The sequence below is a fragment of the Glycine max genome, chromosome 4, assembly GCF_000004515.6.
Source record: "Glycine max cultivar Williams 82 chromosome 4, Glycine_max_v4.0, whole genome shotgun sequence".
In the NCBI taxonomy this organism is placed as follows: Eukaryota; Viridiplantae; Streptophyta; class Magnoliopsida; order Fabales; family Fabaceae; genus Glycine; species Glycine max.
The window spans coordinates 7,008,884-7,029,447 of record NC_016091.4 but is presented as its reverse complement, the minus strand read 5'-3'; the positions used below and the strand labels follow the sequence as shown (position 1 = coordinate 7,029,447).

Below are 20,564 nucleotides of genomic sequence, written 5' to 3'. Positions count from 1 at the left end.
TTTCTTCCGGCCATAGAAGGCGATTCACCAGCCATTTTGTCTGCTTATCTGTTAAATTGGGTTAGCTTATATATACTAATAATTAATAGTGTTATTCTTAGCACATTAAAATATAGTAGCCTTGGTTACAAAGAAGTAGTAGTTAAAATAGGACTAAGATTAATGATCTAGTTAAGATGAGAAGGTACAAATAAAATGTTGTTTCTTCTCTCAAAATCCATGCATTTGATGGCTAACAATCAAACTCACATGTGAGGCATCAAGCAATAATTTGATAATATATTTTGGACCCACAATTCCTAAAGATGGTGTTATCACTTGGCATGCCTCATTTAGTCACATTCTCGTGGATTTAACAGTTGCGATGTGGAAGTGAACAAGTACATCAGCAACACCATTGTCTTTGAGCATTCAGGGAAGTTTTATTCAGTCGCTGAAAATCACTTTCCACAAGAGATTAACATCTTTACTCTGAAAACTTTAAGAAATTGGAATGTCAATGGCGCCTTTTACTAGTCATCCAAAGGTTTTTCTTTATATGTGTATTAACAAATCAATAATTTTAGCACTCTAAATTTTTTGCTCGCTCTCAAATAATTTTTTGTACTATCACAGAAGGCTCCAGGTACAGGAGAACTAGTTACATTAGGGGTTGCAGCAACCAAACCTTTCGCCATAATTGGAATTATTTCTGGTATGTTCTGTATTGTACAAGTAAAGAGAAATTACTTACTTCCGGTAGTGAATAATATCTGCGAGACTGTATACATGTTTGTTTTCCACTCCTTTTTCAGCTGAAGGCAAGAAATTGGTTCACAAAGTTGACCTCAACCTAAACAGGTGCACTCTTTGCCATGACATAGGTGTTACACCGAGGTAGCATTGTTGACTATTGTGCTGACTTGGTTTTAATATCTGAACTCTGCATTGTAAAATATGTATTTTGTGCATTTTTGTTTTGCAGGTACAACGTGATAATGGATTTTCCATTAACCATTGATCTAAACAGACTTCTTAGAAGAGGCCCGTGAGTGCATATCCTTTGTATGGGAGAACAAATGCCTTCAATTTAAAATATGATAAGGTTATAGAAAAGTTGACTCAGCATCTCTTGTATGTGTGTAGATTAATAAAGTATAATAAGGAGGAATATGCAAGGATTGGAGTAATGCCACGCTATGGTGATGCCAACTCAATCAAATGGTTTGAGGTGGAACCTAATTGCACTTTTCACATGATCAATTCTTTTGAGGATGGTCACGAGGCAAGTTACCTGGAAGTAATAGTATTAGTAATACAGAAGATTCTAAAAATATTTGTCAGATGTGTGAACAAAAGGGCCATGCTAAGAGTTTGAAAATATCAGTGATTGTGTATGAACAGGTTGTAGTGAGGGGCTGCAGATCTCTTGATTCATTAATTCCTGGACCTGACCCGAGTTTGAACGAATTTGAGTGGTTATCTCGTTGTCACGAGTGGCAATTGAATATGCAAACGGGAGAAGTTAAGGAGAGAGGTCTCTGTGGAGCCAACATAGTTTATATGGATTTTCCTATGATGAATGGAAACTTCATAGGTATTCGGAATAGATATGCATACAATAATCAAGTAGTTGATCCCATCGCAAGCTCTAAGCAAGGTAACAATAGAGAAGAATCTTTTTTTTTTTCTTAAAGAATTATAAGTAGCATTCATAATTAAATTACTATGTAAATATTCTATAACAATATCCTTGTCATTGGGTTAATCAGATGTGCCAAAATATGGAGGTTTAGCGAAGCTCTATTTTGAAGAATCATGTGCAAAGTTTTCCATGGTAAGAGAATGCTTGGATAACACATTTTACTAATAGCAATTTTTAATAAGAAAGGCTATGCACTGACATTAGTTTTATAGTATCATTCAATCATAACTCATCATTTATGATAAATTTGTTGAGTTTTACAATAATTATCTTAAAAGTCTTATCGTCTTATCAATGATGATTTGTGATCGAATGATAGTGTAAATTATTTTAAATTGTCAATGCATGATCATTAAATTCATTTTTAATTCCTAGGCTGCAATTATCATAAGTTGGATTTTGTGCAGCAGAGAAACAAAGAGCAACCTGAAGAGCCTATAAGAGTGGAATGCCACATGTTTGAGAAGAATACATTTTGCAGTGGGGCTGCCTTTGTCCCCAGAGACGGGGTCTTGAAGAACATGACGGATGGATCATAGCTTTTGTTCACAATGAAGATACAAACATATCTGAAGTGGGTTGAAATTACTCTGTAGCCTATGATGGGTCTTGCTGATAATTATAACACTGTTACACATATACACTAATAAACTCTTATCCACTTTTCTTTCAGGTTCATATAATTAACACAGAAATTTTCTGGTGAAACAGTTGCCAAAATTACAATGCCTCGAAGAGTACCATATGGATTTCACGGAACCTTCATGCCAATTTCATTTGAGACACAGTAGCACTACAGAGTGTATCACCAAGAAACGCCTCAAAACTTATATTGGTCACATTGCTCCCCTCTAGTAAATGTATATTTGGCACTGAAGTGTTAACGAAGTTATTCTTGAAATACTGATATGTACAGATTGATTTGTGTTATGTTTCCAAAAGCATGTGATTCTTTGGGTCTGAGTGGCTTGTATCATTGAACCTTCCAAGTGTCTTCATTAAGGACCACTATAGATGACAAAGATCTCTTTTCAAGTATTCAATGCAATTGCATAATTAGAACTCGAATTGAGTTGAACAATTCGCGTTAGATTCATGCAAAGTTAATATTGCATTAATCCTTCGCAAAGTTAATATTAAGTCAGTGAAATATTCTAAAAACAAAACTTTAACTTTTTATACAAAAATAAAAGAGAATACATTATAAAAAGAAACAAAAAGGTTGTACATGATGATAAGAAAAAAAAGACTCAGTTATCCTTTTTTTTTTTTTTTTAATTTCTAGAATCACAGAAATCAGAACTGTGATGGATCCAGGCGCATGATTTCTGGTGAAGCTGCTGCTGGTGGGATTCTCCGAGATTATTGTGGCAACATTTTGTTTGGTTATGCTGAAGATATAGGGAACTGTGATGCTGAGTTTGGGCAATTTACCTTGGTATTTTTATTGCTTGGCAACGTGGCTTCAAGGAGATTATTGTGAGATCAGATTCTAGCATTGTCATTCAGCTTCTTTCTAATGGCTGTATAGAGTCTCATTCATGCTTTCCTTTGGTGCAAAATATTATATCCTTCAAGAGGCTTTTGCCTTGTAAGAAGGTTTGTAGAGAGGTGAATTAGAGTTTGAGTTTGTTCCCACTATTTTGTATAATGTTGGTTAGACAGATGCTTATTCCCACCGCGTTTTCTCTAGTTTTTTTTTTTTTTTATTTGAGTAAATTACACATGCATGTATTTTTTAAAGAAATTATGCATCCCTCTTTTTCTTTTGAAAAACATACGGTTGTCCTCTATATATGAGTTTTAAGGAAATTATATATGTTTTTCTTTTGAAATTTAAGAAAATTACACACATCTTTCTTTTGTTTTTAAAACCTACACAAATCTCCTAGATGTCGTTTAAGTATTTGACACTAACAAGTAATGTGCGTTGACAATTTTGATTAAAAAAGATTAAAATATATTTTTTGTCCTCGTAAATATGAAAATGTTCAGAATTCATCATTGTAAAAAAAATTATATATTTTTTGAACTCACCAAATTTAAATCTATTATTTTGTTGTCTGAAACTAGATTGGGGTACATCCGATTCCGAACCTACGGGTATGTTGTTGTAAAAAGTGTCAAGTTTTTAACTTTTTTACATCACTTATATACTCAAAGTTAGGCTCGAGTATATTTGAATCATGTATATGTTGTTGTAGAAAGTGATAGGTTTTTCAATTTTTCTATATTGGTTATACATAAAAGCGATGTAAAAAAAGTTAAAAAATCTGACAATTTTTACAACAACATATATGTAGGTTCGGATGTGCCTGAACTTAACTTCGATCCAAAATGTAAAAAATATATTTTAATCCCTTTTAATCAAAATTGTCAACATACATAACTTGTTATCATCAAATGTTTATACAATATTTAAAGCATTTGTGTAAGTTTAAAAAATAGAAGAGAGATATGTTTAATTTTCTTACACATTAGGGAGACATGTATAGGTTTTACAAAAGAATAAAAGATATATGTAATCTTCTTAAATTTGAGGAAAAAACTTGTGTAATTTACTCTTTTCTCTTTCATTTATTAAAAAAAGAATCTAAAATCAATTATATAAAAAATAATAATAAATCAAGTAAATGAATGCCGTATTAATTGTAAGGGTAACTGCTTTTGTGGATTTAATCATTTAAAAAAGTTATCTAAAATCACTTTGATATATACCAATATCAAGACATGATAAAAACCATATTTATTGCTATTTTATACGTTTGATTTTTGTATTGGCTATTTTATACGGTTTAAACCACAATTATTTGTACGTTTAATTATTTTTTTACTCCGAAAACATTTGTATTTTTATTGCTATTTTAACATCTATAATAAGATTCTACATATGACAAGCAAGTGGATTATATCATTGTAGTACGAAACTGCAGTATATATGCACGATCACATTGTGTGTGCACCTACTACGTCGTTGCTGATGGAAAGCAACTTCAGGGCCAAACTACTTGCGTTAAAATAATTGCTTTAAATTGTCCGGTAAACTACCATATAACTTCTAAAATAATTGTAATCAGTTGAATGAGCTTTACAATTTTAAGCAATTATCTAGATCAACATGATGCTTGGAGAAGTACGTATATATGGCTTATAAAAAAAACATATAATTTTAACCTAATCTATCAATAGCCAACCCTATAATTTACATTCAATAACTTGGTTTTTAACTTTATAATTAATTTGATTGTTTAGCTTTTGTGCGTATTAGAGACAATGACCGGCAGGTAACCCACTAGCTAATTAATGCAAGAAAAAAAATGCCTTTTTCTTTAAAAACAAAATACAGCTCAAAGCTCTATGCGAATTGTGAACCATCCAAACTCAACATTGGGCAAAATCGTACACACCTAAATATATATTTATTACAATATCGCAACCATGCATTTAAAAATATATAAGTGTATCGATCCATTGGCTAGAAGAGCTCCTTTGTTGATTCCTATTGTCTTCTTCATCGATCCCCTACAGATAATGAATAACTTACGTACATGTCAAAGACAAGGGCTAAACAAACCAACAAACTGAAACAATACCCCCTTTCCACATTAGTCATTAACTATGCTTAGAAATTTTCTCCACATATAATTACACACATGCAGTCTGGTTATGCATGTGAGTTAATAACACTGTAAAAAATCCACATACTAAAGGTTTATTATTAGGCTTGTCTCTGTTAATATAAAATTATTTAACAAAAATAAAATTGTTAGTACAATTCATGCACGCCAACATTATGATACATTATGCTAAGAAACATTTTGATATTATAAAAACTTTATATATATAATCAGTAGTGCATCGATCTTTTCGTTTATATAATACATTATGTTGTTATTTTAAATATACAGTATTTTAAATATAATATATTATGTTGTTATTTTAAATATACAATATTTTAAATAAAATTATATAAAAAGAGATGAATAATCAAACGAGTAACCATAAACATATAATTTATTTTAGTATAAAAAATGGTAATTGTTTAATTGGTAAGAACATATCTTTACATTTTAAACCAATGATAATTCATAATATAAAAAAAATTGTACATTCTCTCTTTATCTTTTACAACAGAAATGAGATTGTAAGTTAATGAACTTCTAACTACTATTTTTTTTGTTTATATTTGTAGTAATGAATCGAAAACAAATATAAAAGAATTTACAAATTTACATATCTTAACTCAATTAATTAAGTTAGATATATTGATTTCTAGACTTCTACTAGACACCGGTCCAGGTATTCACTGACAAAAAATGCAACTTGGAAGGAATATTCCGATACAAGGGAAAGCTCCACATGCAGTTGGAAACTATTTTTTACACTTCTTTTTATAACGCTATTCTTTTTTCTTTATCTTTTTTCCATTGTATAGTATTATTTTACACTCCTCTCTCGTGCCTGTATAAAAAATGTAAAAAAATGATTTTAATTTCTTTGTTAATGTAAAATGTTTGAGTAATAAACAGTAGACATATACATTTCTTTATTCTAAACACCTCATAAATAATCAAAGATCTAATTAATTGAACAACTTACATAAGTTATTTATACTTAAATTTGATTCTTATGAATAAAAAAAGATATCATTCACATTTGTTAATATTTTTAAAAATGTTTACTTTGGTTTACTATTTATTATGAAGCTGGTTGTCTTGCATCGAAACACACAATTTATAGTTAATGGAAACGCATATGGCATTGGCAGCTTCATACATGACTCTTGCACCTAAATACTGCTGCGTTCAGAAACGACCCTTTATCATAACTTCAGGACTTTCCTCCGCCTTCAAGGTAATTAAATCTGTCTCTATATAGCTTTTCAAAACCTAACTTCCAATTGAGTGAGTTGCATAAACATTGTTGTTCACTTCATGAGCAGCCGATCTTAAGAGCGTTGCCTCAAATTCCACTGCAAATTGATGCTTCCAAAACCTTCACAGACATCAAATCGAAATTTCTTAACGCCGTTGTGGATTCAGCATTTGAGTTTGTCGACCAGCTTGTGCTTCCATCTCAGGTGAGGTACCAACTGATTAAAGTGTTTTAGTCTCAACCATGGAGCGTGTGCGAATTAACCGACGTAGGATTGTTTCAGTTCAGTTGGAACCTTGGATAGCAGCCATCAAATAAAAAAAAAGTGTTTTAGTCTCAAATGTACGCCCTAACCATCATTTTAATTTATTAATTAATATATAGTGTTCTTTTTGTAGAGTAACTTTGCTCCGGTGGAGGAGTTAGGGGAAGCCGTGGCTATCACTAACATTGAAGGTGACATACCAGATCACTTTCCAGAGGGTGTCTTCATTAGAAATGGTCCGTACGTACTATGAATTTTTGAACTCTAGCTGGGTGCATGCATGTGCTTAAAATGGGGAAATGAAAAGAAAATTCTTTCACACTTTTATTATATCCCTTATGAGTTAAAAAAAAATAAAGTATCATAATAATCTTATCCGAAATGAATTAATTTCCATCTTATGAATAATAATAATAATAATAATAATAAATTCTTTTGTCAAAAAATTATGTAACATTTTGCTAACTAGTGTCAAAAAATAATTTTCTAGAGTATTAATTGGTTAATGAATTAAAAAATATATTTATTATATAAATCATAAGAGAACATAAAAAATAATAAATAATACAAATTTTCACCTCTTAATAAAAATGTTTTTATTTTAAATTTGTTTTGCCTTATTATATTATATGTTTTTTCATATAAACGTAATTAACTGTGCTTGATTCTAGCATAACAGTTTCCCATAAATTATATGACGTGCCTTAACATTTTCTCTTAATTAATCATGAACTAAGTGCCTAGTGGGTTGGAGGATATATTCTCTAGTACAATAGGGGATATTATTATACCAAAAAATTCTCTTAATTTGTAAGTGTTGGTACCCCTTAATCGATCCTTTATATCCTGTATTTTCTATCTATGAAGTTGTTTTTGTTGATATATAAAAAAATGAACATGAGTGTCTAACTATACAATCAGAAATTGCCTTTACACACTATGGACGTGGGAAAGGATAAAATATAATTTGTTCATTTTCACTCGGCCCTAGCACAATTAAAAAGAATGAATAAGTTGTTCCAGCAGTGATGCATTCAATCCTTTCAAGATTTGATGAGAAGAAAGTGAACACAAGTCTGTTTGCTATGTATCTAGACAAGTGTAGGGTTAGGAACACAATTCTTTTAATATAATTTTTAAACTATTGATTAAAATTTATAAAATTATAATTATATAAATAAAGTGAGACTTACAATTTTTTGTATTCTCTGATAAATTTTAACCGAAAATAAATAATATTTTGTTAACACTTTTCATATAAACAAATTTGTTTAACTATTATATTTAATGTAATATTTTTTCACATCTAAATAAAATGAAGTAGCTAGAATGAAAAGAAATATAAAAGAGAGGAAGTGCAAGTGAAAAATTGTGACGAATACTGTGATGGAAAAGAAAGAACTAGATAGAAAAAATCAAAAAAAGAAATTAAATTTTAAGAAAAAGTAAGTAAATGTAAAGAACTAAAATCTATTTATTTATATTCATCTTTGTATATTGCTATATATACGTACAGGACCAAACCCACTCTTTGGAGGATTGAAATCATCCAAGTCTATCTTGGGGAGGACAAATAGCGTGTGGGTGGAAGGAGAAGGAATGCTTCATGCTTTGTATTTCAAAAGGGAAAGTGACGGGTGCTACACCATCGTCTACAACAACAGATATGTTGAAACTGAAACTTACAAGCTTGAGAAACAAAGTGCCAAGCCTTTGTTTCTCCCTGCCGTAAAAGGAGATTCATTGGCCGTTTTGTCTTCTATGCTTCTAAACGGGGTCAGCATTTTTAAGCACATGTTCAAAATAATCAGTCTTTGGAAGATAACAAACCCTATTAGATAAATAGTTAAATTTGTCAATAAAAATGTGAGATACTAACAAATTAATTCCTAAAAGGTGAATAATTCAAATTTAATTTAAATGTGTGACAAATTAGTCTTAAATAATTTAATGACAAATTAATTCTTAAATTTTGTAACTTATTATCAAATTGATCTTTAAAATATATAATTTATTTTTAAATTGATCATTGAATATTATAACTTAATGATAAAATGATCTCATAAATTTAAGAATTAATTTATCACACTTTTTGTGCATTTAAAAATTAAATTTATATTTTTCATCTTTCAGGAATCAATCTATTAATGCATTATATTTTTGAAAACAAATTTAATTATTTATCTTTTTTAATATTTTTCATGTACAAACAACTAATTATTTTCCAAAAAGTTTCAAAGAAAACTTAAAAGGCAATTATTTTTAGAAGGTTAAATATAATTTTTGGTCTATTATATTTTAATGTTTTTTTATTTTGATACATTAAATTTTAAAAGTTTTATTTTAATCTTTTATATTTTCAAAAGTTTCATATTATACATTAAATTTTAAAAATGCATTTTATTAAAATTTTCATTTTAATTATTTTTTTCATTTTTTTTAAAAGACTAGTGTTCTGTCAGTGTTTTAAGCATTAAATGGAACACTAATGTTGTTAATGGAAAATAAAAGAAACTATTAAAATAAAATTTTCAAAAACATAAAAAGTATAAAATAATTTTTTTAAAACTTAATACACCAAAGTAAAAAAAAAATACTAAAACATAATAGATCAAAAATTACATTTTTGTTCTTTTCCAAAATCAAACTAAAATAAACATGCATGAAGTGCCCAATTATATATGTATTGAATTAGTTAAGATTAGCAAGTATATTTCTAAAGCAAAATATGTCAATTGAAACCCTTGTTGAATAGCCGTGCATTTATAAATAGTAAGAATTTTATTAAATTATTATGGGGTTTTCAAATTATCCCAAATAAAAATGAAGTTAAACAATACCATTATATACAGGTAGATCAAAGTAATTAAGACAAATTCAACCCCTAATTATTAGTACCTTTTAAGTTTCTGGTGTGAGAGAGTTCATGCATGGTTACCTGAAATTAAGTTATCTCACAAACGAGCTAGTTTTGAATTTTCACCTTGTGGATTTCATTCACAGTTGAGATTTGGACAACTGAATAAAGATTATAGCAACACCAATGTGTTTGAGCATTCGGGCAAGTTCTACTCGGTTTCGGAGAATCACATGCCGCAAGAAATTGACATCTACACACTAAGTACATTGAAATACTGGGATGTCAATGGAGCATGCAATCGTCCTTTCGCCAGTCACCCCAAGGTTTCTTTTACGTGTAACGTGTGTGTGGTATATATCTAGTCAAAGTAGTGTGACTGTAGTGTCACTGTGAGTAGAGTTAATCTTAGTTATTATACAACTATATATACGAAGGTTAAGATTTTCTCTCACACTCTCAATTATTGTGTGCTTAATAAAAATTTCTTGATGTTTAATACTACAGAAAGTTCCAGGCACAGGAGAGCTGGTTATTTTTGGCGTAGATGCAACTAAACCTTATCTTGAAATTGGAATAGTTTCTGGTATATATATGCTTTAAACTCCTAATAATATACTGTAGTACTCATTGATTTTGATAAAATGGTTGTGCTGATGTGTGATATTGATAACATATATACCCTTTATTAACCATTTTCAGCTGATGGAAAGGAATTAGTTCATAAAGAAGACATAAAACTAGACAGATGCTCTTTATGCCATGATATAGGTATCACAAGCAGGTATAATATGTAGCATTCATTATCAAACCAAAGAATGAAGTTAATTATAAGCCAAGGCTATATTGACTAGAATGACAATTGTCGTATTGAAACTAATGCATCAATCATTGCTATGTTTTTGGTTAGCAGGTATATAGCGATATTGGATCTTCCACTGATTGTAGATTCAAACAGACTACTTAAAAGAGGCCCGTGAGTATAAATACATATTGACTACACACACATGTATGTAGACTATGACATAAAATGATAAAATCTTTGTAGATGAAATTAGCATTCCATATTATTGCATGTAGATTAATCAAGTACGAGAAGGAAAAATATGCCAGGATTGGGATAATGCCACTCTATGGTGATGAAAAATCAACCCAGTGGTTTGAGGTGGAACCTAATAGCACATTTCATATCATCAATTCCTTTGAGGATGGTCATGAGGTAACTTGTCCACAAGAAATTAATATTTGAAGCTAACCAAGAACTTCTTCAGATACTCGATCTAGGCAATTAGCTGCAAAATTGAGAAACTTTCTATACGTTGTACCAGGTTGTGTTGTGGGGTTGTAGAGCATTAGATTCAATAATTCCAGGACCTGAAGATGGTCTAAATGAATCTACGATGTTCTCTCGGTGTTATGAATGGCGATTAAACATAAAAAGTGGGGAGGTTAAGGAAAAATATATCACTGGACCAGAACAGTTTATGGATTTTCCCGTAATTAATGCAAGTTTTACAGGAATTAAGAATAGATACGGATACACACAAGTGGTTGATCCCGCTGCAAGTTATGCTGCAGGTAATTCCTTAAAACACATTTTTCTCTATCCTTTAACTATTTAACAATTACTATAACCCCTATGTGGAATGTGACTCAAAATCAACAAAGCTACAAATGTGAAGGATTGAATTAGTTGATGTCATCCCGGTAGACATACATGACATAAATTCAGTTGTCATAACTGAATTGGTGATTTGGCGCCAAAGGAAAATCTTTTGCTCCTAAAGTTAGCAACTTGTGTCTATAAATACTTGATCATGTAAATGAGAAGATAAGGAGATTTTCATAGAGAGAAAGAGAGTTCAAAAGGAAATAGAGAGCTAGGAAATTGAGAGAGGTTTTGTTAGAAAAAAAATCGAGATTAAAGCTAGCTTTTACTTGTATTGAACTTGTAATCTCTATGATAAATGTGATGATGATGAGCTGCACTTTTTTGTGGATGTAAACACATTGCTGAACCACGTAAAATCTTGTTGTAGATCTTGACTTTATACTTTATTGTACTCGTTCTTGGTTCTTTGATCTTGTGAAGGTCTCAAAGTCTTTAAAGAACCAACACTCAAATTACCATAAACTTAGATTCGTAATTGATAATACGTTTTATGTTTGACTATTTAGATATTCCTAAATATGGAGCTTTAGCGAAGCTATACTTTAGAGAACCATGTTCAGAATTTCCAAAGGTAAAAGATGGCATGAAATACCTAGAATTTGATTATGTGATTACTTTTCTTTTATATGTACATATAAAAAACACATTTTTCCCCGTTAAAAGTATCAACTTTCAAATGTGCAAATCAGGGAGATACACAACAAAAGCCTATAAGGGTGGAATACCATAGGTTTGAAAGAAACGTATTTTGCACTGGATCTGCCTTTGTCCCTAAAGAAGGTGGTATTGAAGAAGATGATGGTTGGATAATCACTTTTGTTCACAATGAAGATACCGGCATATCTCAAGTAGGTCAATTGATTTATGTGTGGTCATGTACAAGTTAATTGATCTAATGATCCAGCTAAGAATCATATATTAGCTAGCACCTTAATTTCTTTATTTTTCTTAATAGGTTCATATAATTGAAACAAAGAAGTTTTCTGGTGAGGCAGTTGCCAAAATTACCATGCCTTTCAGAGTTCCATATGGATTTCACGGAGCTTTCATGCCACTCTCATTGTAGGCGCGGTAGGATTGTGATGTGTTGTCCGTATTAATTTGCAACTCTAGTCACTAATGTTGATGGCTGATGTATCTCATGTTATTATCTACTTAGTACAGTTATATAAAATAAAAGGGTAAATTATATTTATTTCTCTTATAGATATTTAATGTGCAAATGGTAATTGGCAAATTAAGAATTAAGAGGCCTCTTGAATTAGCATGTGAATTTTGTTATTTCTACTACTTTTTTTTATAACACACATGGAAACAAAGAATGTAAGGAGGGCTGCATTGAATGAATTACAATACATCTGAGTAGATTTTTTCTTCTTTTTTTTCAAGTCTATCTGAGTAGCTATTTTAAGAGAAAATTGAAATGATCATAATTAAAATTGCGTGTAGTAACAAAGATTAACGGAAGTTCTGAAACATATATAGTTTATTGTTGATATTGACTGAGGTCTTGTAATTACTCAGGATTTGCTGTTAGGAGATGAGTTATCTTAACCTTAACATTAACCTTGTATAATCTGAATTGTTATTGTTAATTCAAGTTTATTTCTTTTAAATTGATTAAACTTATCTCTAATTTTAATGACTTTATAAGCTAGCTGCTTTTAATAGATTGATTTTTCTATATTGGGAGATTAGAATAAGGATTAGATTTGGAATAAAGCAACATGATTGAGAATATTCGAAAAAAATATCAATAATTATGAGACCTTAAAGATTCTTGAATCATTTTTTTATTTTGTCACAATAAAAAATAGTATCAAATGAATTTATAATAACTCAGATTCTGTTGAATCAATTAAATAATATATTCTTCTCACCAATTTTTGAATATAGTGCTTGTTTTAATTGGGAATCTTTAAAGAATTAGAATTTTCAATTAGGGAAAAAAAGCCGTTGAATAAAAAGTTTGTGTACGTAATTGATTAATTTGTTAATCATAACTGTTATAAATTTTATTTCATGAAAGGTTAGCTCAAATAGAGATAAATTACCTAATTGCTACTGGTATATGTCCCTTAAAATGACACTCCAACTCTCTCTATATAGGCACTTGTCGAGTTTGCATAAGCATCGTTTATTTTCTCCAATAAACAAAGTTTCAATACGAAAAAAAAAGTAAACAATACAGATTCAACAAGCGTTAATTGGAGCAATGATTGACAGAAACCGACCATATGCTAATCACATATGGCTATTGTATAATATGTCAATCATGGACAACGTTTTTTGGATCAGAGACAGGACTCCAAGCTGATGCATGCTTTTGTCTTCATCGACCAGAAGATGTTCTAATTAATTGACCAAGACAACGCACTACAAAAACCAACAGCATAAAAAGCGTGCAGGCCTAGGGTGGGGACTTTTATAGTAAAATAGAAAGACAACACTGAAAGCTTTCCAAAGTTGTCTGCATTCGTTGGACAAACACCAGTGGAGAGATGCTATGCTATGTTATGCCAATCATGTAGTAGCAGCCATTACTGATTTCCCCTCAGAAATGTTTATTTAGTAAGAAAAGAATAAAAAAGAGAGAACCAAAATCTGGTAATTAAGATCTTCTCTTCAGAAGATGTGTAACAGTAACACCCTCAAGTTCAACCCCTTTAAGAACCGTTTGCTAATAATGTTCGTGCTGGTTCTTTCTCTCCCCTCCAATGTTCAATCCCAAGCCAAAGATAGTGAAGAAAAGAACCTGCCAGAACTCCCTCAAATGGTTCATCCAAGCAAGGGAATAATAATAGCAGTTCTCACCACAATGTTTGCCATAGCATTTCCCTTACTTCTCTATGTTAAATTCTGTCGAGTTATCCCTCATGAACTCCTTAGGCAAAACTCAAATCTCCAAAACTTTCAGGGCCTAACTCGACCAAGGTCTAGAGTTTCTGGTATTGACAAACAAGTAATTGAAACACTTCCTTACTTCAAGTTTTCTTCCCTTAAGGGTTCCAAAGAAGGCCTAGAATGCACGGTTTGTCTCTCAAAATTTGAGGACACGGAGACTCTAAGGCTTCTTCCAAAGTGCAAGCACGCTTTCCACATGAATTGCATTGACAAGTGATTTGAAAGCCACTCTACGTGCCCTCTTTGTAGACGCAGGGTTGAAGCAGGGGACATGAAGAACCTCAATTATTCATTAAGCTCGAGGTTCCTTCGAGTTCCTTCGAATCCCACGGAGGATATTTCAAACCTTGAAATCTTCGTTGAGAGAGAGCCATCTAATCGAGGGTCATCGAGAAAAGGCTTTTGGGACGTGGGCAAGTGCAAGAAACAAGAACCACTACTTGTTGACCAAGGTGGTGGTGCTTCAAAGTGGAACAAACATGAGCACGTGATGAATCATAAGATAGTTATCTCTGATGTTTTTACGAGGAGCAGGTGGAGTGATCTTAATTCTTCGGACCTGTTGTCATTGAATAGTGAGATGATTAATGATGTTTGTGTCGGTAAATATTTGTGTTTTAATTTAAAATTTATAAATATATATTAATTATATTAATTTTATTTTATAAAATAAAATATTTATTTTAGATTTTTTTAAGATTTTGTTTGAATGAGTCAACTAGTTTTGACAACTGTAGGTTAATTTTCAACGATGCTTAAGGTGATTTGTGTCTATATCTTCTCTTTCCTCCTTTTTAACAAGATAGCAGAGCTACAATCTTATCTCTTTCTCCCAAAATTTTCTATTTCTTCTCTTATAAAATAATTTATTTCTTGAGAGTAAGAACATTGGTGTTCATAAGGTTCGGGGATCCTTTCGCTGTATACGATCGGAACCAACGGGTTGTCGTATCTTGGGAGAGGAGCGCAATCAGAATTTCTTACCCGTGCAGTGGGGGCGTTTTCTCTCTAAGGATAACGTTTACGCGCTTCAACCCAAGCTATATCTTTCTTCCCCTAATTTATTTCTTCCCTGTGCTTATTGTATGTTATAATGTATTATTCATGTGTTGTCAATTAAATTTATTTAGCTATTGTTATTTTGTTATTTAATTCAAGACTATGCATCTTCTTCGTATTTATTTTCTTTCATTTTTTATTTTATTTTCAAACAGTTTGCAGCACGAGGTTCAGTTCCTGTCCTTTGGAATCCACCGACCCTAGTGGAAGGTTTCATGGGACTTCGAGTTCTAATGAGAAAGAAAACTTGTTTACGACACTGAATAATCCTGCGGAGAAGAGGTGCATGTCTGAGATTGCTAATGTTCCAAGGTTTGCACAAATGGGGAAGGATAATTGGATCGAAGAACAGTCCAATTGTTTGCAAAACAAGAAAGGAATTTACATAAAACATGTTAGGAAAATATTCAAGTCTTATATCGGCTGCTGCCTCACGCATTGCCTTGTTTTTTGTTTTATTGCTTGTTGCTTTGTCTGGTTTAATAATATCACTTATCCTAGTGAGTTTTACGGATTCACTAGGCCAGAAGCTTCTCAAGCTCAAACATTTACTTTTCTAGTTAGAGGCCAACATCTTCCACTCTATAAATCATGAGACCTATGCTTTCACTTAGGTCCCATGATTTAACTCAGCCTAACTCAATCCCAAAAGTTAGTTTAAGAGATGAAGGTTATTCCTCACTTATATATTTTAATGTAAGATTAATTTTAACCGAAGTAGAATTTTAATTATTTTCAACGAAACAGATGAGATTATGATCCTAGATAGATGAGATTATGATCCTAGATAGTGCGATCCTCTTATTTACCGTCACTATGCAAAATATTTAAAAAAAAATAAAAGTAAAAATAGTGTGAGGGAGAACTCTTTTCAGCATGAAGTCAAGTCAAACCATATAACATCTAATCTCTTCATAAAAAATATTGAATTCATATTCAAGTGATAGTTTTCTTATGAACAAAACATCAATATTAAGTCAACCAACTTGTTATCGTCGTAATACTTAATTGCTTTGACACTTACGAAAGTGATAAGATTTTAAATATTTTCATTGTTGATATAAGAGAATAAGAGGGTTTGATACAATTTTTTTTAATTATTAATTTGTGCTGCATAAATTAATAATCTATTATAATGAGTCATTTATCCATTTAGATTATAAAATGGTGAATTTAAAAAAAACATTTTATTTATACATATAAAAATTGCATATGAAATAATGAAATTTAAAATTTTTGAAGTATCCATGCCCATTATTATTAAAAAGTCCTTTCATAATGTTATTTTACACATAAAATGTTGCATAAGAGTCACATCAAGCATTAATTTCACACTATAGCTCCGCCCCTACTCACAAGATAGTTATTCATTTCACATGAAGCACCACATATCACACTATAGGGTATTTGAACTTTGATTACACAGTACCATAGACCACCATAGTTATTCATTCATATGTTTAACAGTTTAAGACATAGTTAGATACATTGTGATCCTTGAAACTAGGAGGCTCTAGCACCAGGTTTACATTGGCCAGTCTGTCCGCACAGTGCGTGGTTTCTCTCCCAAACGGCGTGGTTAATCCTGAGAAATAAGGAAAGGACATTAGTAAATAGTACATTTTTTTTAATGAAAGTGACAAATTAAGTGTTATATTCCATATCAATTTAATTTAATATTGATATTTATATTTTTAATAAATAATATTAGAATTGATTTTAATTTGGTAAATAACATTTTACGTAATACAATATATTAATATTAATATAATTTGTTTATATATATATATATATATATATATATATATATATATATATATATATCTTATAAAATATATCTTAATCGTAATTTTATACATATTTTTAATTTTAATAGTTAATAAAAAAAATTGGTAACGATATAATGTTAATAAATTGAATTGCCACATTTTTTCATATATTGTTAAATTCAATCAAATTAAATACAAATAGTTGTTTTATCAAAATTTTAAGTAGCAAAAAATAATGATAAATTCACTTCAAATTCCAATACGTGACACGAACGTTCCTAGTTGCAAATTGCAATTGCCTCGTGCCATTTTTCCTTTTTTATTATTTTATTATGAAATTTAGATTGTTGATCATTTGATGTAGTACTACCAGCCACCGCATTAAATGCAGTGAACTGCTACCGTTGGACGCTATAACCACAGTTGCAACTGAACCACCCAACTCTGACAAGGATTTTAGTGACAGAGCCTACATGCCTTCTAACCTGTTTTCCTTCTTCACACTATTGTATAATATTGTTAATGTTAGTTTGAATAAGGTAATAGGTATAAACTCAACTCGATATATACCCTTTTATATAAGAATGTTCAAAATTAAGAAAAAAATAAGTAGAAAGAATATAGAAAATAACAATGCGAGATAAGTGGTATGATAAACAAATATTTAAAAGAATGTAAACAAAAATGTTATTAAAATAACGCTACTTATAAGTTTTTTTTTTAGGAGAATGTTACTTATAAGTTAATTAAACATATCGATCTGATGCTAATCCACACGCAGAGTTCTTCCGCAATCAAGTCCATATTTGCATATTCCATAAGCCCTTTTGGCAGTCAATTAATTTGCCGGTGAAATTTATATTCTAACTTCACAAGGTAATATTAAAGTTACAACAATCATTTCAACATGAACAAGTCACAAGAAGTTACGTATCCGGTAACCAATATTCACAAAATTCAATGCTGAACATTAAAATTCTACCAGCCACATACTAATAGAAATCGGAAAGTTCCTCTCGTAGTTGGTCAGCTTGATGATGGAACTACCCAATTGATACTTCGACGTTATATTGTCCTCCACGTTTGTCCTGCACTCTTCTCTAGGCCAAACGACAAACGAGTGGATGGCTAGCAGCAAAGGCCAATGAAGGCATAAATTAAAAAATATATAGAGCTAAGTTTTGAGTAAAAAATTATTTATTTATAAAAAAATTTAAATAAATTAAATTTCGAGAATTCATTAAAGAGCAGGACATATTTTAAGATAGACTCACTAAGTATTTATAAAAGGAGTTATAAATTGTTTATTAACGACATCATTATATTGTTATTAAGATTCAAACTCACCTCCATGTAAAATATAAATCTGATTCTTACGACCAATTTTTGTTTTATAAGATAGTTTAACAAGTTCAATTCATTCATATTTTGAGGGAAAAAAGTCAAATTTTTAAGTAAAGGAAACAAACTGATAGGATGGCTTGATCCCAGCAATTAATTGAAACAATTTGAAGGACTTAATTGTAATATTTAAAAAATTAAGGAGTAAATTCAAATAAAAAATTGTACGTTAAGAAGCAAAATTGCATATTGACTATAATTAGGTAACTAAAGTGTAATTAAGCATAAGACTTATATACAGTTCCATAGATGCTTAATATATTGATCTCAGATAAGAATTTCACATCGATGATTAATCTATATTAACAAAGGAGAAAATCAATTTATTCAGAGGTTCCCCTATGAGACTTTTTGACATATTGCTTAATCCCTTCCTCGGTCTTACTCTTACAGTAGCATGGAAAAAGAAAAACTGAACCAAAGATGGGTGATGGTGGGTCACTCGGGTCCAACCATGCAGATTCGAGCACGACAATAAGAGAACAGTTGAGAAACATTTATACCTTAATAAATACACGCCACCCATCATCCAAACCCTTATTATGTTTGTTTATATCCCAACGGTGAAGGATAATTGTAAAGTTATACTATAGCTACGTACTATAGTAGTAGTTTAGTTTCTTTAATCCCAAGAACCTATTCTTTTCCCATCACCATGTCATGGATTTCTATGGCAAGAGAACCCTCCTCAGCCTAATGGACACCGAAAAGCCAGAACAACCGCCACAATCCCCCGTCCACCTTCGCGTCCAAACCCACAGAGAGATTAGCGAACAAGACGTTCAGTTCAGTCCTCCAAGGCCTTCAAGCACTACTACTTCCGATGGCATGTTCCCTATGATGATGCCAGATTCACCATGGACACTTTCCCCTCTCCCAACCCCTTCACCTTCTCTTCTTTATCACTGCATCGCTTCGCTCCACCGCCACGAAGGTAACATCTACGCAATTGCAGCTTCAAAGGGTTTAGTCTTTACCGGCTCAAATAGTAGTAGAATTCGCGTGTGGAAGCAACCAGATTGCATGGACAGAGGGTACCTCAAAGCAAGCTCTGGTGAGGTGAGAGCCATTTTGGCTTATAGCAACATGCTTTTCTCCACGCACAAGGATCACAAGATAAGAATATGGACCTTCACCGTTTCGGATAGCTTCAAGTCCAAGAAAGTAGGTACACTCCCTAGAAAAACTTCTATTCTTTTGTTCCCCTCAAGAGGAAAAAACACGCCAAAGCACAAAGATTCTGTGTCTTGCATGGCTTATTACCACTCTGAGGGTCTCTTGTACACTGGCTCCCACGACAGAACAGTGAAGGCGTGGCGTGTTTCAGATCGAAAATGCGTTGACTCGTTCGTGGCACACGAGGATAATGTCAACGCCATATTGGTGAACCAAGACGATGGTTGTGTTTTCACCGGTTCCTCTGACGGGTCGGTGAAGATATGGAGAAGGGTTTACACTGAAGACTCTCACACTCTTACCATGACTCTAAAGTTCCAACCTTCACCGGTCAATGCCCTTGCATTGAGTTGCTCGTTCAACCACTGTTTCCACTATTCAGGTTCCTCAGATGGGATGATAAATTTTTGGGAGAAGGAAAGGTTGTGTTATAGGTTCAACCACGGAGGGTTCTTGCAGGGTCACCGTTTTGCGGTTCTTTGTCTAGCAACGGTTGGGAACATGATATTCAGTGGGTCAGAGGACACGACAATTAGGGTTTGGAGGAGAGAGGAAGGGAGTTGCTACCACGAGTGTTTGACGGTTTTGGATGGACATAGAGGGCCAGTGAAGTGCTTGGCTGCGTGCCTCGAGATGGAAAAGGTTGTGATGGTGATTTTTCTTGGGAATTGCGTGTCTTAGTTTGACAGACATTAAGGTATGGAGGATTAGTGTATTGCCGCGATGAAAGATGTGCATGGACTATAGTGACCAGTGTGAAGCCGCCACTAGGGTCAAGATTAGGGACTACGACATGAGCCCGGTTCTGTCGCCTTCCTGGGTCGAGAAGAAGCTTCAAGGTAGCTATTTTCAGTAGGATTAATAGTCAGCATCAAGGTTTTCCGCCACAACGTGAAGGTTTT

The 20,564-nt window shown here is 31.9% G+C and overlaps 3 protein-coding genes and 1 long non-coding RNA gene across 4 annotated transcripts; all 4 read left to right on the top strand.

The window, feature by feature from the left end:
* Positions 1 to 218: 218 nt before the first annotated feature.
* Positions 219 to 1,028, top strand: LOC121174778 (uncharacterized). Its single transcript, XR_005891131.1, has 3 exons — positions 219 to 694; positions 795 to 876; positions 965 to 1,028. It is a non-coding gene; the product is annotated as an uncharacterized lncRNA (long non-coding RNA).
* Positions 1,029 to 1,132: 104 nt separating this feature from the next.
* LOC113001478 (9-cis-epoxycarotenoid dioxygenase NCED1, chloroplastic) lies at positions 1,133 to 1,849 on the top strand. Its single transcript, XM_026128341.2, has 2 exons — positions 1,133 to 1,639; positions 1,752 to 1,849. The coding sequence occupies exons 1-2, from the start codon at positions 1,324 to 1,326 to the stop codon at positions 1,847 to 1,849; spliced, it is 414 nt and encodes a 137-aa protein (XP_025984126.1). The 5' UTR covers positions 1,133 to 1,323.
* Positions 1,850 to 8,371: 6,522 nt separating this feature from the next.
* On the top strand, positions 8,372 to 11,814 carry LOC100815734 (carotenoid 9,10(9',10')-cleavage dioxygenase 1). The gene is made up of 8 exons (XM_041015120.1): positions 8,372 to 8,600; positions 9,828 to 10,007; positions 10,189 to 10,267; positions 10,384 to 10,465; positions 10,595 to 10,657; positions 10,762 to 10,900; positions 11,010 to 11,259; positions 11,774 to 11,814. Exons 1-8 carry the CDS (start codon positions 8,424 to 8,426, stop codon positions 11,812 to 11,814), a joined length of 1,011 nt encoding a protein of 336 aa, XP_040871054.1. The 5' UTR covers positions 8,372 to 8,423.
* A 7,332-nt stretch (positions 11,815 to 19,146) lies between these two features.
* On the top strand, positions 19,147 to 20,343 carry LOC100814685 (protein JINGUBANG). Its single transcript, XM_026128339.2, has one exon. It carries the CDS (start codon positions 19,147 to 19,149, stop codon positions 20,341 to 20,343), a length of 1,197 nt encoding a protein of 398 aa, XP_025984124.2.
* Positions 20,344 to 20,564: the final 221 nt, after the last annotated feature.

What these genes read in the sequence shown, in the direction of transcription:
- LOC113001478 (XM_026128341.2), top strand. Translation starts at nt 1,324, where the DNA reads ATGTGTGAACAAAAGGGCCATGCTAAGAGTTTGAAAATATCAGTGATT. An exon ending in CATCGCAAGCTCTAAGCAAG is followed by an intron (nt 1,640 to 1,751) that starts GTAACAATAGAG and finishes TGGGTTAATCAG; the next exon opens with ATGTGCCAAAATATGGAGGT.
- LOC100815734 (XM_041015120.1), top strand. Translation starts at nt 8,424, where the DNA reads ATGCTTCATGCTTTGTATTTCAAAAGGGAAAGTGACGGGTGCTACACC. An exon ending in GATATAGGTATCACAAGCAG is followed by an intron (nt 10,466 to 10,594) that starts GTATAATATGTA and finishes TTTGGTTAGCAG; the next exon opens with GTATATAGCGATATTGGATC. An exon ending in AGACTACTTAAAAGAGGCCC is followed by an intron (nt 10,658 to 10,761) that starts GTGAGTATAAAT and finishes TATTGCATGTAG; the next exon opens with ATTAATCAAGTACGAGAAGG.
- LOC100814685 (XM_026128339.2), top strand. Translation starts at nt 19,147, where the DNA reads ATGGATTTCTATGGCAAGAGAACCCTCCTCAGCCTAATGGACACCGAA.